Below are 16,320 nucleotides of genomic sequence, written 5' to 3'. Positions count from 1 at the left end.
GGCCTTGGGCACTGCCAGGGATCCTTCTCTATGCCAGTCACTGACCTTGTATTTTTACATACTTACATTACATGACATACATAAATACAGAATTTATCTTCTGTACAAAATTTTGGCAGAACAGGGGAAGCCAGAGGATGAAATTTAGAGAGCTGAGGTGTGGCAGAGCCAGGTGTGAGAGTGCAGAGCACGGCGTGGCTGAGGCCAAGGACTCACCTGGGAAAGGTCACAGCCTTTCCTGTGCCCTGTGGGACACGAGGTGTGAACAGGCACATTCCAGGTGTGGGGAATTCCAGGGAAAAGTGGGAGAGTCTTACTGCTCTGAGTGAGGGTGCCAGCCTGTCCCTGAATGAGTGAGGGTGCCAGCCTGTCCCTGGCTCTGAGCAGGGGTGACAGCCTGTCCCTCACCCTGCTGTGAGGGGTGACAGCCTGTCCCTGACGTCCCTGTGTGTCCCCAGGGCCCGGAGGCGAGGGGTGGCTCCAAGACGGGCGCGGCGCGCGCGGGGCAGGCGCAGAGGAACTCCAGCAACGCCACCCGCATCCCTGCCAAGACCCCCACGGCCCCCAAGACCCCTCCCGGCTCTGGTAGGTGACGGTGGCAGCGTGTGCTGGTGCCTGGGTGGTGCTGCTGGGCAGTGCCAGGGGGTGATGACCAAACCCAGCCCTGTCCTGGCACCCGTTCCCTCTGGGTCCAGCCCCTCCAGGTGCTGCTCAGTGCCTGTGTCCCTGCAGTCTCCCGTGTGTAGCAGAGGCCAGTTGCTTTATCCTGAGGGATTTCCTCAAATTTGGAAGATTTAGGCAGCTCCGTTTTTTTTTAATCCATCTGCTCGTTTTCTCTCTGGTGATATTCACAAAGAGCAGGGGCAAGAGGATCAATTCTTCGATTGCAGGAATGGAGATTAGCCCATTATGCTCAGAGAAGAAAAGCCCAGAAAGCATCAGGCATTGTGAATTTCCATTAAAATGGTGCATTTCACTGGATGTATACATATATTTCATACTTAACCAGAGCTGCATAAAACCTTAAATCAATTAATTTTCCAGCTTTATTATGTTTAAGCATCTTTCTCATTCACTAAACAGGCAGAAAGGAGCAGAAAAAGCCACCTCCTGCAGCAGCAAAGACTGAGAAAGGTGATGTTTAAGGGTCTTCTTTTCTTCTTTCATTTCCTTTTCAAAGTGGGGACAGTGCTAAGCTGCTCAGCGATCAGCCTTAGTTAATTACAGGAAATAATTTTGCGAAAGCGCTTCCAAATTTCTAATAGAAAAGTGGTTCTGAGTGTCTTTTGTCTGTAACTCATCGTGCCACGCTCGGGTGGGGAGTCTTACTGACCATCCAGCCAGTGGAGACCATCTTCCTTCTGGGATGTTAGGAAATTGCCTTTAAATCACAGTTTTTCCTTCAAAACGGAGTAGAAGAAAGTGCAGCCACCGCCCTCCCCCTGCCCTGGGCTGTCGGGTGGGCTCTGGGACGAGGCAGAGCAGCCCCCAGGGGCAGCAGGGGGGTGCTGCTGACCGGGGGGCTCTCCTGTGTGCAAACTGCAGGTGAGCAGCCCAAGTCCGGAGACAGAAGCGGTTACAGCAGCCCCGGCTCCCCCGGGACCCCGGGCAGCCGCTCCCGCACCCCCTCTCTGCCCACCCCACCAGCCAGGGAGCCCAAGAAGGTGGCAGTGGTTCGCACCCCCCCGAAATCTCCCGCCTCCGCCAAGACCCGCGTGCAGCCGGCGGCCGCGCCCATGCCCGACCTCAAGAACGTCAAGTCCAAAATCGGCTCCACCGACAACCTGAAGCACCAGCCCGGGGGTGGCAAGGTAAACAACGCGGGCTCTGCGTCCTGCCCTGTGCCCGGGGCTGCCAGGGGCTCCCTGCAGCAGCAGCAGGGCAGCGCCCGGGGCGCCAGCCTGGCTCTGCTCACCCGCGAGGTTCTGCCTTGGATGCTTGCCTTGGAATTCCTGGCCTGGCTCAGCTGTCTCACAGAGAGCTCCTGGTGAGGTCTCCTGGGGGATTGGCACTCCCTGGAGGTGCCCAGGCAGGTTGTGAGCTGCAGCCCTGAGGGGTGGCAGGGGCAGGGCTGTGTTTCTGAATGCCACCCTGTTCCTGGAGCAGTCCTTCCAGCCTGCAGGAGAGGACAGGAAGGTCTCTCTTGGGATTGGCACTCCCTGGAGGTGCCCAGGCAGGTTGTGAGCTGCAGCCCTGACGGGTGGCAGGGGCAGGGCAGTGTTTCTGCTCCCCGTGCCTGGAGCAGTCCTTCCAGCAGAGGACAGGAAGGTCTCTCTGCTCCTTCTGAGGGTCTCAGGCTCAGACCCCACATTTTCCAGACATTGGGATTTTGGATCCAGCTCTGTTGGCGAGGTTTTGGGTTGTGTTGTGCTGTCTGGCTGCACAGTGCGGGGTGGCACGGCCAGGACTGGTGGCACTTCTGTCCTTTCAGACACTTTGCCCTCCCAGAAAAGTTCTTTCACCAGCAAAGTGACCTCTGGGCTCCAAGTGCTTGGGAACGAAGGTCTTGGGTTAAACTCTGCAAGCCTGGCAGGGGACACTGCCTGTCCTGGGGGTGGCACTGCCTGTCCTGGGGTGGCACTGCCTGGCTGCAGACCCTGCAGAGCCGTAACAAACGTTCCCTGAGTGCTGTGCATGGCATTTTGTGTGAGCAGGTACCTCGGTGGCTCTGAATGTCCCCCTTTGGCGTGGGGGGAGGCTTTGAGCTGGCTCCTCTGCCTCCTGTGCAATGGCAGCCTGCTTCTCCACGGCCTTTCCAGGCATTTTGCACCGTGGCTGGCGATTCACTGGCTTTGTGCCACCATCCAGGGGGGCTCTGGAGCCTGGGCAGGGCTCTTGGTCATGAGACAGCAGCACATGAGTGTCCTTTTTTGGGGGGCTCCTGCCCACTTAGCACAAGACATGGGTTTTTCTTCCCACCCCCACAAACCCTGTTCTCCAGGGACTTTAGAAGGAACCCTTGTTTACTGGAAAATAGTTAAATTATTTGCTTGGTTGTTTGGTTTGTTTTTTTTTTTAAATCCAGCTTTTACAAGTTGTTTTTTCCCCCTCTCTGCTTCTCTGTTTGTTGTTGTTGCTGCAAGAGTAAGAGCAGCTGAATTTGGGACAGTTCCTTGCTCTTTGCAGGGGAGGATGGCTGGATGCTCTGCTGGGGATTCTGCTCCCAGCAGAACGGCTGCAGCTGGAGCAGAAGGGGCTGATCCCAGACATTGATTTTAGGCTGCTCAGAAATGGGTTTGGAGCCTGCTCTCCGTGCAGATTGCAGCCCCCCAGCCTGGGCAAGCCAGGGAGCACGGGGCACACGCCAGGAGCAGCCAGGCCAGGGCTCTGCCTGTGCTCCTGCATGGCCTGAGCACTTCTGCTGTGGCTGCAGCACCCAGGGCTGCTCTGGCACGGCCTGGCATGGCTCAGCTGGGTCCTGGTTTGTGGGGTTGCTTGGTGTCAGCTCGGAAAATCCCGCTGGAGGCACAGCCAGCCGTGGTGCTGCAGAGCCAGGGCGCTGCAGGGAGCTCTCCTGGCACAGCAGGCTGGGGCTGGGGGGCTGGCATGGAGCACTCAGCTCGGGATGGTGCCACCAGGAGTGTCTGTGCCCGGGGAGGTGGCACTGCTGGGGGCTCTCGTGGTCCCTGTCACAGGCTCAGACCTGTGGCTGCCACCTGCACTGACACTGTGGGGGTTGTGAAGCCACTCCAGGGTGTGTGGGGAAGGAGCAGGGGTTGTCTTCACCCTGGGGCTGTCTGGAAGAGCTGCTCGGGTGCCCGAGGTGGCTCCAGGGCAGCTCCCTCCACAGCCAGGGGGAAACAGCCCTGAGTGGGGCCAGCTTTGTGAGCAGAGGTCAGCGTGCAGGGAGGGCTTTGGGGCTGCAGGCTGTGGCTGGCAGTGGCTCCCGTGTGGCCCCAGCCCTTCCCAGCCCCACTCCCACCCACCAGGGGCTCCACAGGAATGTGCCACAGTGCTGGGGTGGGGCTGCATCTCTGGGGTGGTGCTGCATCCCTGGGATTGGGCTGCATTCCTGGGATTGAGCTGCATCCCTGGCATTGGGCTGCATCCCTGGCACTGGGCTGCATCCCTGGGATTGGGCTGCATCTCTGGGGTGGTGCTGCATCTCTGGGATTGAGCTGCATCCCTGGGATTGAGCTGCATCCTTGGGATTGGGCTGCATCCTTGGGATTGGGCTGCATCCCTGGGATTGGGCTGCATCCCTGGGATTGGGCTGCATCCTTGGGATTGGGCTGCATCCCTGGGATTGGGCTGCATCCCTGGGGTGGTGCTGCATCTCTGGGGTGGTGCTGCATCCCTGGCACTGGGCTGCATCCCTGGGATTGGGCTGCATCTCTGGGGTGGTGCTGCATCTCTGGGATTGAGCTGCATCCCTGGGATTGAGCTGCATCCTTGGGATTGGGCTGCATCCTTGGGATTGGGCTGCATCCCTGGGATTGAGCTGCATCCCTGGGGTGGTGCTGCATCTCTGGGGTGGTGCTGCATCCCTGGCACTGGGCTGCATCCCTGGCAGTGTTCTCTTTCTCTTGGCAGCTGTGCAGGGAGTGTGAGCCCTGTGCAGAGCAGAGCTGGGTGTCCTCTCCCAGCTCTGGACACAGCTCCTGCTGCCCAGCCTGGCCAGTGGCTCCTGTTTGCCCAAGGTGTGCCTGGCCCAGGAGGGGACTGGCAGGGAGCTGGAGCTGGGCAGGCATTTTTCTCTCAGCTCCATCCCTCCTCATTCCTCTGGCTCTGCAGGAGCTGAGTTTCTGAGCCCTGGTGGGGTCTCTGAGCCCTGGTGGAGCCTCAGCCCTGCCTCCCAGTGGGATCCCTGTTCTCTCCCGTGGAAGGATCCAGGCTGAGCTGGCTTTTTGGCTGGTGTCTGTGTCCTGGGACCCAGGGCTGCAGCACTCCCCAGGCCTCTCCAGTCCCCAGCTATAACCTGCCCAGCTCCACCTTCCCTTTCCAGCCCAGGAACAGACAAATCTGTGCAGCAAGGCAGAGATTTTCCTTTTCCCTGCTGGCACTGGAAGGCAGGCTCCTGCTTTTAGGGCTGTACCACATGGTCAAGCTGCAGATGGTCATGTTGTTTCTCACGCTCTTTTCTGGCTACCAAAGGTGCAGATAATTAATAAGAAGCTGGACTTTAGCAGCGTTCAATCCAGGTGTGGCTCAAAGGATAATATCAAACACATCCCGGGCGGAGGCAGTGTGAGTACCTTCACACTTTGAATGCACTGTAATAACCCTGATTTTAGTGGCATGTTGTTACACTAATCACCAATGCTATCTGCAGCCACGCTGCTGTCACATAGCCATTGGGGACGTGCTGTCATTTAACCCCCTTCACCCAAAAATGATCCCTAACAAGTCCTGGCCATGCCAGCCATGGACAGAACTAACTGCCCCGTGTCCAAACCACGTCTGTAACCAAACCTCCCAGTAACTCCACTCCTGGACACTGCCTGGGAGGCTGAAAGCCTCCTGGGCTGTGGGATGGGGCCCCTGGCACAGGGTGATGCAGGAGATGGGTAGGTTCATGAGCAGACCCAGTCCTCATTGCTCAATGTGCTGCTAAATTGGACATGATCCTGCCCAACATGTGAACGTGCCCATTCCCATCAGGCAAGTATGATCCATGCAAATATTAAGTTTCTCCTTGCTAATGAATGTGTCCAGCAGCGCCCACGGGGGCTGAGCCTGAAGTATGGTTGAGCTAATTGATTTGAACACTGGCATTTCCAGCTGTTCCCACACAAATACCAGACTCAGCCTTCAGTTACTGTGCCAGAAACCTGGAGAAGCTCCACAGAGCTTGGTGGATTTACAGCTGGAGGCAGTTTGGGTCCAGGAAGGATGCTGGGCTGAGGAAGGCACATCCCTGGGACCCCAGACAGTGCCACTGGGGCTTGTGGGATGCTCTGACATCTTCCCCATGGGTTTTCCTTGATCTCCCTGAGAAGCTGAGCCCTGCAGAAGGCTTGGCAGGTGAACACAGGGACACAGCTGGCTCTGCAGCCTCTGGCTTCAGCTTGGTGTCAGTCTGCAGTGAGCTCCCAGGCCAGAGGGCTGCTCTGCAGAGCTCAGAAGCAGTTCCATGGCTGCTCCTGTTCCTGACTCCGGGCTCCTGCTCTGCTGGGCTGCCCAGGGTGAGGTGGACCAGGAGCTGGTGCTGGCCACAAGTCCCCCGTGCTGTGGCTGGTGATGAGCTGGTGCCTTCCTCCACAGAGCTCACACCGTGGGCTTTGCTTTGGCTTGAGAATTACCTGAATTTCACCCTGCCAGCACTGGAAACCCCATGGGCTCTGCCTGGCTGCAGCAGCTCTGGGAGCAGAGCTGGCAGGGCAGAGGGTCTGCCTGTCCTGGGGCTGGGCTGGGCCCCTTGGGAGGGGGCAACAAGAGACCCCAGGGCTCCAGTGGCCTTTGGGACCCAAACCCCATGGCAGCAGCACCCTCTGCCCACCATCCCTGCTTCCAGAGGGGTTGGTGCCTGGATTTTGAAGCCTGTGGGTGCTCTGCCCAGGGGTGCCTCAGGCAGGAGTTGGCCTTGGCACTGTTGATGCTGAGGGGTGAGATCCCCAGGTCTCTGGCACTGTTTTCCCAGGCAAACAACTCTGTTCCCCTTTTCCTTTCTTGCTAAAATGGGGAGGATCCTCCTCTGCTCCCCAGCAGGATGGGAAGGGATGACAGAGTCACAAAAGGGACTGGGAATGAGAGCAGAAAGTTCCAATTGCTGACTGCTTGTTCTGGAAACCAGAGGACTCGGGTCTCAGTGGTGCCTGAATTGCTGAGAGACCCTTTGGGGCCACAGCTGGGATCAGAAAGGCACCAGCTGCCCTTTTTGGGTCTGTTTCCTGCTTTCCAACCAAGTCCAGCTCCTCTCCTGCCCAAGTGCATCAGAGATGTGACTTTTCCCTGCGCTGTCTCCACGTCTGTGTCCACGGTGTGCTCCCAGACCCTGGGGGTTGCTTTTCTCCCTCTCTGTCTCCTGTCAAACGTGCCTTTTGGTCTGTGTGAGCAGCAGAGACAGGGCAGGTCAGCAGGGCTCTGTGCCTGGGGCTGTTCCTCCTGTTCCTGGCTCCGGGGTGGGGTGAGGGTTGTTTCTCAGGGCTGTGACAATCTCTGGGGGCATTGGGGCCAACCTGAGGACTGCAGGTTTGCAGGTTGCACCTTCCCCTGGGGCTTTTGGGCCAGCCTGGGGTGTTGAGATGGGGAGCAGAGGCTGCAGTGGGTCCTTGGTGCTGCTGGGAGGACTCAGCTCCTCTGCACAGCTCCCTTGGTGCTGGCACATCCTCCTGGGGCTGCTGAGAGCATCACCCCTGCAGTGCTGCCACAGAGAGCAGCAGATGCTCCCCGGGAGGTGCAGGCTGTGCCAGAGCCAGCCTGGAGGTGTGGGCGATGCCATTTCTCCTGCACAGCCCCACAAACCCAGCAGAGCTGAGCCCCAGCACAGCCTGTGCTGCTGGGACCCCAGAGCGGGCTCCAGGGTCACCTGGGGCTCCTGGGGATGTTTCCTGCCCCTTGTCTCCTGCTCCTGCCGTGTGTGTGCCTGCTGCCAGGCTCCTCCCTGCTGTGTGCTGCTGCCCAGCCCTGCAGCCCTGGTGTCCCTGTGTGTGTCCCGTGTCCCCGGTGTCCCTGCCACGAGGCCACCGGCCCCACCTGCTCTGGGGACAGGGGGGGGGTCCCTGGAATTGCTGGAACCTTCAGAGACATCATGGGCAAAGCACACCAAAACAGAGCTTAAATGTCACAAAATGCTGTTGTGGTTCAATACTTTATAATTGCCATTTTAATTTCTATGATGTGAACTCCAGATATTTAGATTTTGCTTTGCCTTGTTTTTTTGTTTGTTTTTTTTTTTAACCCTTATTTCCGTTACAGCATTTTTCAGAAATGCATATTTTGGTCACTCTTTTGACAGTTCTGTGCACATTGATCATTTCTGTTCTTTCAGTTTTTGTGGACATAAGCTTTATGTTTTACACCAGAAAAGGTATTTATTTTTTACGTTTTCTCTCTGGTATATCTCCTCCTTTTGGATGATGTGTATGCAAATCTTAAATTAATCACCACTCCACTTTCTCTCTCACTTGAGCACTTTAAAATTGCCTCTACTCCCCCCTCTGTGGAGAGGTGATCTCGTGCATGCTGACATGTTGAGAGGCTCCTGCACACGGGCATTAATGATCTCCCATTTCTGATGGCAGTTTCTTTGGTGTCATTAATCCTCCTGGGGCTGGAGCTGTCCTTTCCCTCCAGTCCAGCTCAGGTGCTGCTGTGTGTTGTGCTCCCCCTCCCCAGCTGCCCCCGCTGGCCCCCAGCTCATCCCCTTCTCCTCTCTCCTCCGGGCAGGTGCAAATCGTTTACAAGCCAGTCGACCTGAGCCATGTGACATCCAAATGTGGCTCCCTGGGCAACATCCACCACAAACCAGGTACCCCCAGCCCCACGGGGTGTGGAGAGGGGCACAGGGCTGGGCAAGGGCAGGGGGGCGAGGGGAGGCAGTGGCTGGAGCAGCCCAGTGCAGTGCTGGGTGCTGTTCCCAGCTCCTGAGCCTCCTCTCACTCTTTCTCCTGCAGGTGGTGGCCAGGTGGAGGTGAAATCTGAGAAACTGGACTTCAAAGATAAGGTGCAGTCGAAAATTGGGTCCCTAGATAACATCAGCCACGTCCCTGGAGGAGGCAATAAAAAGGTGAAGTGTGCTGCTGTGGGTGTGAGCTGAGGGGACAGGGGACAGAGAGGTGGCACTGCTGCCAGGATGTCTCTGTCCCTCGAGGCCTGTGGCCCCCTGAGTGAGCACCAGCCATGACAGCCTCTGCTGTGGTTTTCCTGCTCTTTCTACTGCCTCTGAGGTTTTTAGTGTCTCAAACTCTTCCCACGAAGTGTCACCATCAGCAGGTGCCAGGCTGTGACACAGAGCTGGCAGCTGGGCAGTGCAGAGGTGTTGGATCCCCAGTGAAAGTGGAGCTTTAAAGGCTCAGCTTTCTTTAGAGCAGGTGACTTTGCAGCAAACTGGCCCTTCAGAGGGTGATTTCTCCTTCCTGACTGAGGGTTTGTGAAGGGAGGGGAGTGTGTGGGGGATTAAATTGAGAGACAAAAGGCACTCGGGTCAGGGAAGTGAGCTGGGGCTGAGCTGTTCCCACCAAGGCTTTGATGGTGACTTCAGTGAGGCTTGGCCAAATAAAACAGCCCCACAGCTGGGCTGCAAGGCCACCAAGTCCCCAGCAGCCAGGGGGGTGAGGACATCAGGTAAGCACAGAGCTGAGACTCCAGCCCGGCGACACGCGGGGTGCAGCTTCCCCAGGGAACAGCGGTTTTATCTTGCTTGTTTTTGCAGCACTTTTGTCTCAACGGGAGGGGAAGGTTCTGTTTCAGCTCCTGTGTTTTGGCACTTTGTTCTTGGCCACGTGTTCTCTGTGCAGCTCCAGCTCTCACCTCCAGCTGGCCTCTGACTGCGGGACCGCTTGACTTCCTTACCCTTCTCTCTGCCGTGCATCAGCCTCCCCTGTGCTTCACTGAGCCTTGTGCCATCGGTTTTGTGACTCCAGTGATGGCTCTCTCACATCCTGCCACATTCACTGGGCCGTAGTTTGAAGAACTTGCCCTTTGCAGGGGAGTTTCTCTGCAAGGCTTTGACCCAGCGGTGGCATCACCACCTCAGCCTCCCAGCCTGGAGGAGGTTCTGGCTGTAACTGAGCCCAGCTGCAGCTCTGCTGCCCCTCTCCATGTCCCAGGCCCCCTCCTTGCTCTGTGGCACACAGATCCACATTGGCACTCACAGCCCACAGCTCTTTAGGCTGAGCTCTGGTTCCTGTGCCAGGTCTGCCTGGGTGCTCCCTGCTCTGCCCAAGTCCCTGTGCTCTCCTGTGCTGTTCCTGGGGAGTTTTCCTCCCTGGCTCCAAAGGCAGCCACTCTTCTTTCTATGAGTCAGTGAATGGCCCTGTTTTTCAGATCTTTTTCTCCCCAGTTTTCTATTTCTTTTCTATATTTTTTGTCTTTTTCCTTCTGGCTGACATTTCTTGGATCATGGTTTTTGTTGCTGATGCATTTTTTGCCCCCCACTGCCCTGGGTGGGTTTCTTCACCTATAGAGAGAGAAAGGCAAGGAAGACAAGACCTGGACCCCGAGCCCAGACCCCGCTGGGCTCCAGGCCCTGGTGCTGGAGCCACTCACCCCCACGGAGAGCCAGCCCCCAGCCTTGCACTCGGCTGGGGAGGGCACCTGTAAGTAGCAAAGCAGATCCAGTTCACCGGGAGAGGGGTTTGGCTCCTGGGAGCAGCTCCGTGGGCTCAGGGGAAGCTTCATGTGCCGTGTGCCCCCATGATCTCTGCCAGGGGAGTGGGAGCAGCCCAGGCTGTGCCCTCTGCCTCCTGGGACCCAGGACCTCGCCTGGAGAGGATTTGGCAGCATCCAGATGCTCAGGTCCTGCTGTCCCCTCTGGTGCTGGGGCACTGGGGACGCTGGGTCACTGCTCTGAGCTCTGCTCCCCCTCTCAGCAGACACCTGGCAGGTCCCTCTGTCCCCTGACTGTTGAGGTGAACACTCTATGTGTGGGGACACGAGGCTTGACTCTATTTTCCTCAGAAGGCTGATTTATGATGTTATATATTATATTAAAATACTACATTAAAACTATACTAAAAGAACAGAGAGAGAAGATTAGAAGGTTATAAAGAACAAGAATAGAATAGAATAGGAATAGAATAGATTAGAATATAATAGAATAGGAATAGAATAGAATAGAATAGAATAGAATAGAATAGAATAGGATAGGATAGAATTGGAATGGAATAGAATAGAATAGGATAGAATAGAATAGAATAGAATAGAATAGAATAGAATAGAAATGCATAACAAAATACTGTGACTGCGCACAGCCTTGGCACAGGGGGCTGTGATTGGTCACTAATTGAAAACAATCCACATGGACCAATGGAAGATGCACCTGTGGCATTCCACAGTTATTGTTTACATTTCTTTACCAAGGCTCTCAGCTCCTCAGGACGGGGAAAAATCCTAGCAGAGGATTAAAATATCATAGCCACACCTGACCTCCCTCCTCTCCCTCACAGATTGAGACCCACAAGCTGACCTTCCGCGAGAACGCCAAAGCCAAGACCGACCACGGCGCCGAAATCGTCTACAAGTCGCCCACCATCTCCGGAGATGCCTCCCCGCGCCGCCTTAGCAACGTCTCCTCCAGCGGCAGCATCAACCTGGTGGACTCCCCCCAGCTGGCCACGCTAGCCGACGAGGTGTCCGCCTCGCTGGCCAAGCAGGGCTTGTGATCGCGGCGCGGCGGCCACCAGGAGAGAAGACGAGGAAAGGAAACGACAAAGAAAAGAAACAAAAATAATAATCTGGCCTTCTTCCTCTGTTCCTTTTACAGCTGCTTCCCCGTCCCCCTAACTGGTTAATGATTTAACCTGCTTTTACTGTTCATTCAGCTCTAGCTCCAGGACTTCAAAATCAGTGACACTATGAGGTACAAAACCTCCTCTCCCCCTGCTCCTCGGAGCGCACAGCCCGTCCCGTGCCCGCGCTCCCCCTCGCCGCCCCAGCCCTGCCGGGGCAAGGCGGGGAGGGGGCCCGGGGGGCGGCCACAGCACGGCGCTGACCCGAGCACCCCGCGGCAGCGCAGGGCAGGGGTGGCCCTGCCGGGACGGGGCTGCGACCTCGCCCGGCTCGTGTCCTGCCGCTGGCTGCGGGGAGGTGCCCTGCCTCCCTCCCTCGCTCCCGTTAAATTTGCCTGCTGATTTGGAAGAAACTTTTTGTTTTTATTTCCGAAAGCCGAGATGTGTATGAAGATAACGGCCAGGTACCCCCTAACCCGCTCCCAGCTCCGGCAGCTGGAGTTCTGGCGACGCCGGGTGCCCGCCGCCAGGGGCCCCGGACGGGCCGCTCCCCTCTCCGTGGCTGTGCTGGAACCGCTGAGTGGATGAGTAGAGGCTTTTCCCCATTCCTTTGGCAGCCCCTCGTGTCGTAGAGTAGATTTGTCTGTATATGCTTGGACCGTGCCAGGGTGATTGTTTTCATAAACGAGCATGTGTTTAAAAGAAAAAAAAAAATAATAAATGCTGTTAAGTAGTTTTGAGCTGCCCCGCGCCGGCTCCGCCACAGCCCAGCCGGGGGCCCGGGGAGCCCGGCCGGCCCCGGTGCCCAGCCCGGCACCGCATGTCTGCCGGGGCGAGCTCGGAGGAGGGGCACTCACAGCTCCAGGGCTGCGATGGCTCCTGGCTTTGGGTGCTGCAGCTTGTGACACTTTTGGGTTGTTCTTTTTCTTTCCCTGCAAGGTCAGCTCAGCGATGGCGGAGGTGGCAGCTCCATGGCTCTGCTGCGCCGGTGGCAGCGGTGAGACCCCGGCAGGACGCGGGGGAGGCGGCAGCAGCTCCCCCAGCCCGGGGGCAGCTCCCTGGCTCTGAACCCCCTTTCTGAACCCTTTTCTGCTCCCCGGTGTGAGTTGGCAGCGTCTCACCCCTCCCACAGCCCTGACCACCCCAGCACCACTCGGGGGACAGGAGCCAGTCCAGTTATTGCTTTGGCTGCTTTTGTTCCTGTGGCTCCCCGGGGAGCACGAGGGGGTCCCGAGGCTGTCCCTGCCTGCCCCTTCCCTCTACAACCAAAGAGGCCGAGATGCCACCAGTGCAGCTGTGTGTGTCCTGCCCTGTCTCCCCCGGGGGCCCCACCGAGCTCTGGGGGTTCAGCTGGAGGTGGGAGGGCAGAGGAGCCCCTGCACCCCCGGGCTGTGCCGCAGGGAAAGCCGTGCTTTCCCAGCCAGGGCTGCAATCCTGGTCCGACAGGGCTGCCGGGGGATCAGGGCCCCCTGCTTGTCCTTGGGGTGGTGGCTGGGTGCCACCGAGGCTGCCAGAGCAGCTGTTCCAGGGCAGAGCAGCGATTCCTCCCCCGGACAGGAGCTGTGAACCCGCTGTCACCCCTGTCCCTCTGCAGGGCTGGGCTGCCGCAGGCCTGGCCGTGGATGGAGATGGTCTGGGGGGGTCCAACCCTTGTCTCTGCAGCCCCAGGAGCTGCTTTATGGCTGGGGAGAGGCTGGTCCAGCAGCACCATCATGTCCAGCTTGTCACTCGCTCCGTTCACTTGACTCCATGATTGTAAGACTCTGTGCTCCGTCCCCGACTCCGTAGCGCTGTAGGAGCCGCCTGCTTTTTGTCCTTTGTAGAACGAGCAAGTTGGGAGAACCCTCAAAGCATCACCTCCTTACCCCCTTGTGGGCTGCAGGACGGGGTAGCTGAGCTGGCCCGTCCTGTGCCACCCCTGTCCCCTCCGTGCAGCCCCTGAGGGACACCAGGGCTGGCATGGCCTTGGTGTGCACCGAGCTCCAGGGAGCAGCCCCTTCCCACCCTGAGTGTCCTCAGCCCGGGGGGGACTGTGGGGTGCCAGGACAGCCCTTTCCATCCACCACGTCACCCGCTGTCCCCTCCAGCAGCCCGAGCCACGTCCCCTGCCCCAACCCTGCGTTCAGACCCAGGCCCGAGGGTCCGGCGAGCAGCCGGACAGCCTGGCCCCCGGCTTTCCCTTTACCCCACACACATCCTGGGTCTGAGAAGGGTTAAAACCGGCACTGATTTAAAAAAAAAAAAAAGTATTTCTGCACTCCAAAAGATTCTGCGTGTTAGCCAAGGTCGGTGCCAGCCTGTGTGGGGTTGGCAGCCCCGCGCCCCCCGCGCCGCGCCGGGGAGGGGAGGGAAGGTTTGATCTCAGTGTATCATTCTAGCTTAGCTTCTGTCTGTGGGTGTCCATAGTGTATCGTGTGTTTAACAACTGGTTTACACTGTTGCCGTAAAAGTGAATTTGGAAATAAAGTCATTACTACGATAACGGTAATTGGCACCTCTTTTGCATGGGGGGACGTGGGGTGGGGGACCCAGCCACAGAATCAGGGACTGGTTTGTAGTTTTTTACTTTTTAAGCTCCCGCATTTCTAACTGGGGCACAGAGGGGTGATCCTGCCTGCTGGATCCAGGAAGCACCAACAGGCCCTGGCTGAGAACCAGCAGCACCCAGTTAACCCCAGAAATGTAAAATAACCCCCAGCCCAGGGGTTCCTCCTCTTGCTGGCAGCAACTGCTGGAAAATAACATCACAGAGGAAAAAAGAGGCCTCTGAAACACAGGAGGGAAGCAGTTGATCTGAGTGCACTGAGGGTCCCTTCCCTGTCCCAGCCCAACGTTTCACACTCATCAAATGGAATATTACATTTTAATTTTTTTTTTAATCTTTTCTTCTTTTTTTTTTTTTATAAGCACATTTGTGCTTTGCCAACAGAATCAAGACATTAACAAAGATCAGCTTCTCGGAAGAAAAGCATTTCTATATAACAAGGACATTACACAGCTCAAAGCAGGAAAAGAAAATATTTACAAAATACAAGGTGGGTTTTTTTTTGTGTGGTTTTTATAATGCTAAAAGGGTTATTCAGAATTTTCAACCTTATAAATAGAAAAGCACTTCTGCAGAGGGATATGGTAGCGCCGTTGTTTGTTGGGTTTTTGTTTTAAAGAAACGATGACGGATCCTTGAAACTAGAACAGAACCAAAACCACGAGATCATGTTGAAAATTGTGAAAACCCCGACCATGAAGCAGTTCAGCGACTATTTCTTTACGATTACAAAATGGAAAAAAAAAAAAAAAATAGTCCTTTGTATTTTTTTTCCCGTGTTTTTTTTTTTTTTTTCTTTTTTTTTTGGTGATGTGATTATACATAAGACAGGCACAATGCTAGCAACAGGACAGGGCCCAGGAGCCACACCGTCGGGACCGGGAAGCGTTACGATGGGGACGGTGCGCGGGGACCGCGATCGCTGCAGGTGCGGAACTGGGAGGGGACGGGGAGCGACGACAAACTCGGGGTTCAAACTCAAATACCTGTCAGGAGGGGGCACGGCGGGCGCCCCGAAATGAAACGGAACCGACACCGGAGCTGGGACGGTGCGGGAGTGGAGCGAAGCTGTGGTGACCCCACGCGGGACCGGGATGAGCCTGATCCCCCCGGAGCATCCATCCTTCCCTCTGTGGCCCCCCCGTGTGACACAAACCCACCTGTGGCACCCCGGCCCAGCTCCTTGCTCACAGCTCCCCCACTGCCCGACCCCACAGCCCAGCTCCAGCTGAACAGCCTCACCCCAAAGGGCATCCAAGTGCTCCGGGAATTCTGCTCCTGCTCAAAGCATCGGGGACTCTCCCCCTCCCTGTCCTCGCCACACACAGGGTGTGCACAAGGTGCTTCCCAACTCCCACCCCTGCCATGCTCAGTGTGGAGCAGCCACAAGGTCCCTCCCTTCCCCCTGCCAGGAATACAGCCATGGCTGCTCCAAAGCAGGGGAGAAGGAAGGGAGAGGTGTCCCCAGGGGCAGAGCGAGGGTCAGGGAGGGACAGAATCCCCCCTTTGGATACCTGGAACTACAACCTGGGGCAGGAAAACGCAGCAGGGTGAAGTGCAGGTGGGCACTCTGCAGGTGAGGACAGCCAGACGGTGAAGGTTGCAATCCCAAGACATCACTTTTCACCACTAATTTCACTCCACTAAAACCTTTCAGGGTTGGGGGGAGTGGGTTAAGAGAAAACGACACCCTTTTGGTGGGAAAAACTATCCCCGAAATCTGCTAGTCAGCTAAATCCTGTGCTCTAGTTTTATACACCTAAAGGAGGGAGGAAAGGGGAGGGGGTCTGGTGGGCTGCTCCCCTCCCGAGGCTTCACTCCGCTGGGAGGAATCTGGGGGCTCATTCATGTGACAAGGAAACATGGAGAAGGAAAAAAAAAAAATCAAAAAAAAAAAAAAAAGGAAAAAAAAAAAAAAAAAAAAAGAAAACAAAAAACAGTTTCTAAACTCCTTAAATTCACTAAAAACTGTGAAAATTCCCGGCAGGATGTTTGAATATCAAACGCAGATTTTGGAAGCTTTAATGCCAAGAGTTAGTTCTGTGTGTTGGTTTGCTCATGTCTCCCCGTGTGTCTCTATCTGTGCGCTGGCCGCAGGACTGCGGAGCAGGAGGAGGAGGAGGAGGAAGAGGAGGAGGAAGAGGAGGAGGAGGGGGGGGCCAGCGGGGCTCGGCTCTTGAGGCTGGGCAGGCTGGGCGAAGCCGAGGTGCCATCGCATTCCCGGGAGGATTTGCTGCCCGAGGTGCGGCGGGTGCAGCGCGGGAGCCGGTCCTGGGGGTCGGGCTGCTCCTCGCACTCCGTCCGGGGGTCGTACGAGAGCGGGAAGGTGCGGCGCTCCCAGGGCTGCACGGCCTGCGGGAGAGAGCCGAGTCACGCGAGTCCCTGCGCAGCCGCCTGTCCTCCCCGCCGGCACGGAGCCGGAGCCCAGAGCTGCTCCGGGGCAGG

The 16,320-nt window shown here is 56.9% G+C and overlaps 2 protein-coding genes across 18 annotated transcripts in view; one reads left to right on the top strand and one right to left on the bottom strand.

Moving 5' to 3' along the window:
* The window catches only part of MAPT (microtubule associated protein tau), a 44,866-nt gene extending 31,048 nt beyond the window's left edge, over positions 1-13,818 (top strand). For 10 of the 15 annotated variants that reach the window (XM_039700591.1, XM_039700588.1, XM_039700583.1 and 7 more), the window contains 7 exons: positions 459-585; positions 1,084-1,134; positions 1,546-1,811; positions 5,095-5,187; positions 8,329-8,410; positions 8,556-8,668; positions 11,049-13,818. In XM_039700591.1, coding sequence (XP_039556525.1) covers positions 459-585; positions 1,084-1,134; positions 1,546-1,811; positions 5,095-5,187; positions 8,329-8,410; positions 8,556-8,668; positions 11,049-11,264 — 948 coding nt within the window. In that variant the 3' untranslated portion in view covers positions 11,265-13,818. Of the gene's footprint in view, positions 1-458; positions 586-1,083; positions 1,135-1,545; positions 1,812-5,094; positions 5,188-8,328; positions 8,411-8,555; positions 8,669-10,066; positions 10,564-11,048 lie in introns of those variants that run through there. The other 5 variants (XM_039700590.1, XM_039700581.1, XM_039700592.1 and 2 more) reach the window with 3 other exon arrangements.
* Positions 13,819-14,186: 368 nt separating this feature from the next.
* KANSL1 (KAT8 regulatory NSL complex subunit 1) overlaps positions 14,187-16,320 on the bottom strand; it is a 77,247-nt gene continuing 75,113 nt past the window's right edge. For all 3 annotated transcript variants that reach the window (XM_039700574.1, XM_039700575.1, XM_039700576.1), the window contains one exon: positions 14,187-16,227. In XM_039700574.1, the coding sequence (XP_039556508.1) occupies positions 15,952-16,227 (276 nt within the window). In that variant the 3' untranslated portion in view covers positions 14,187-15,951. The remainder of the gene's footprint in view (positions 16,228-16,320) is intronic.

This window comes from Passer montanus, unplaced genomic scaffold, assembly GCF_014805655.1.
Source record: "Passer montanus isolate IOZ18808 unplaced genomic scaffold, ASM1480565v1 scaffold142, whole genome shotgun sequence".
Classification (NCBI taxonomy): domain Eukaryota; kingdom Metazoa; phylum Chordata; class Aves; order Passeriformes; family Passeridae; genus Passer; species Passer montanus.
This window is presented reverse-complemented; position numbering and strand designations above follow the sequence as displayed.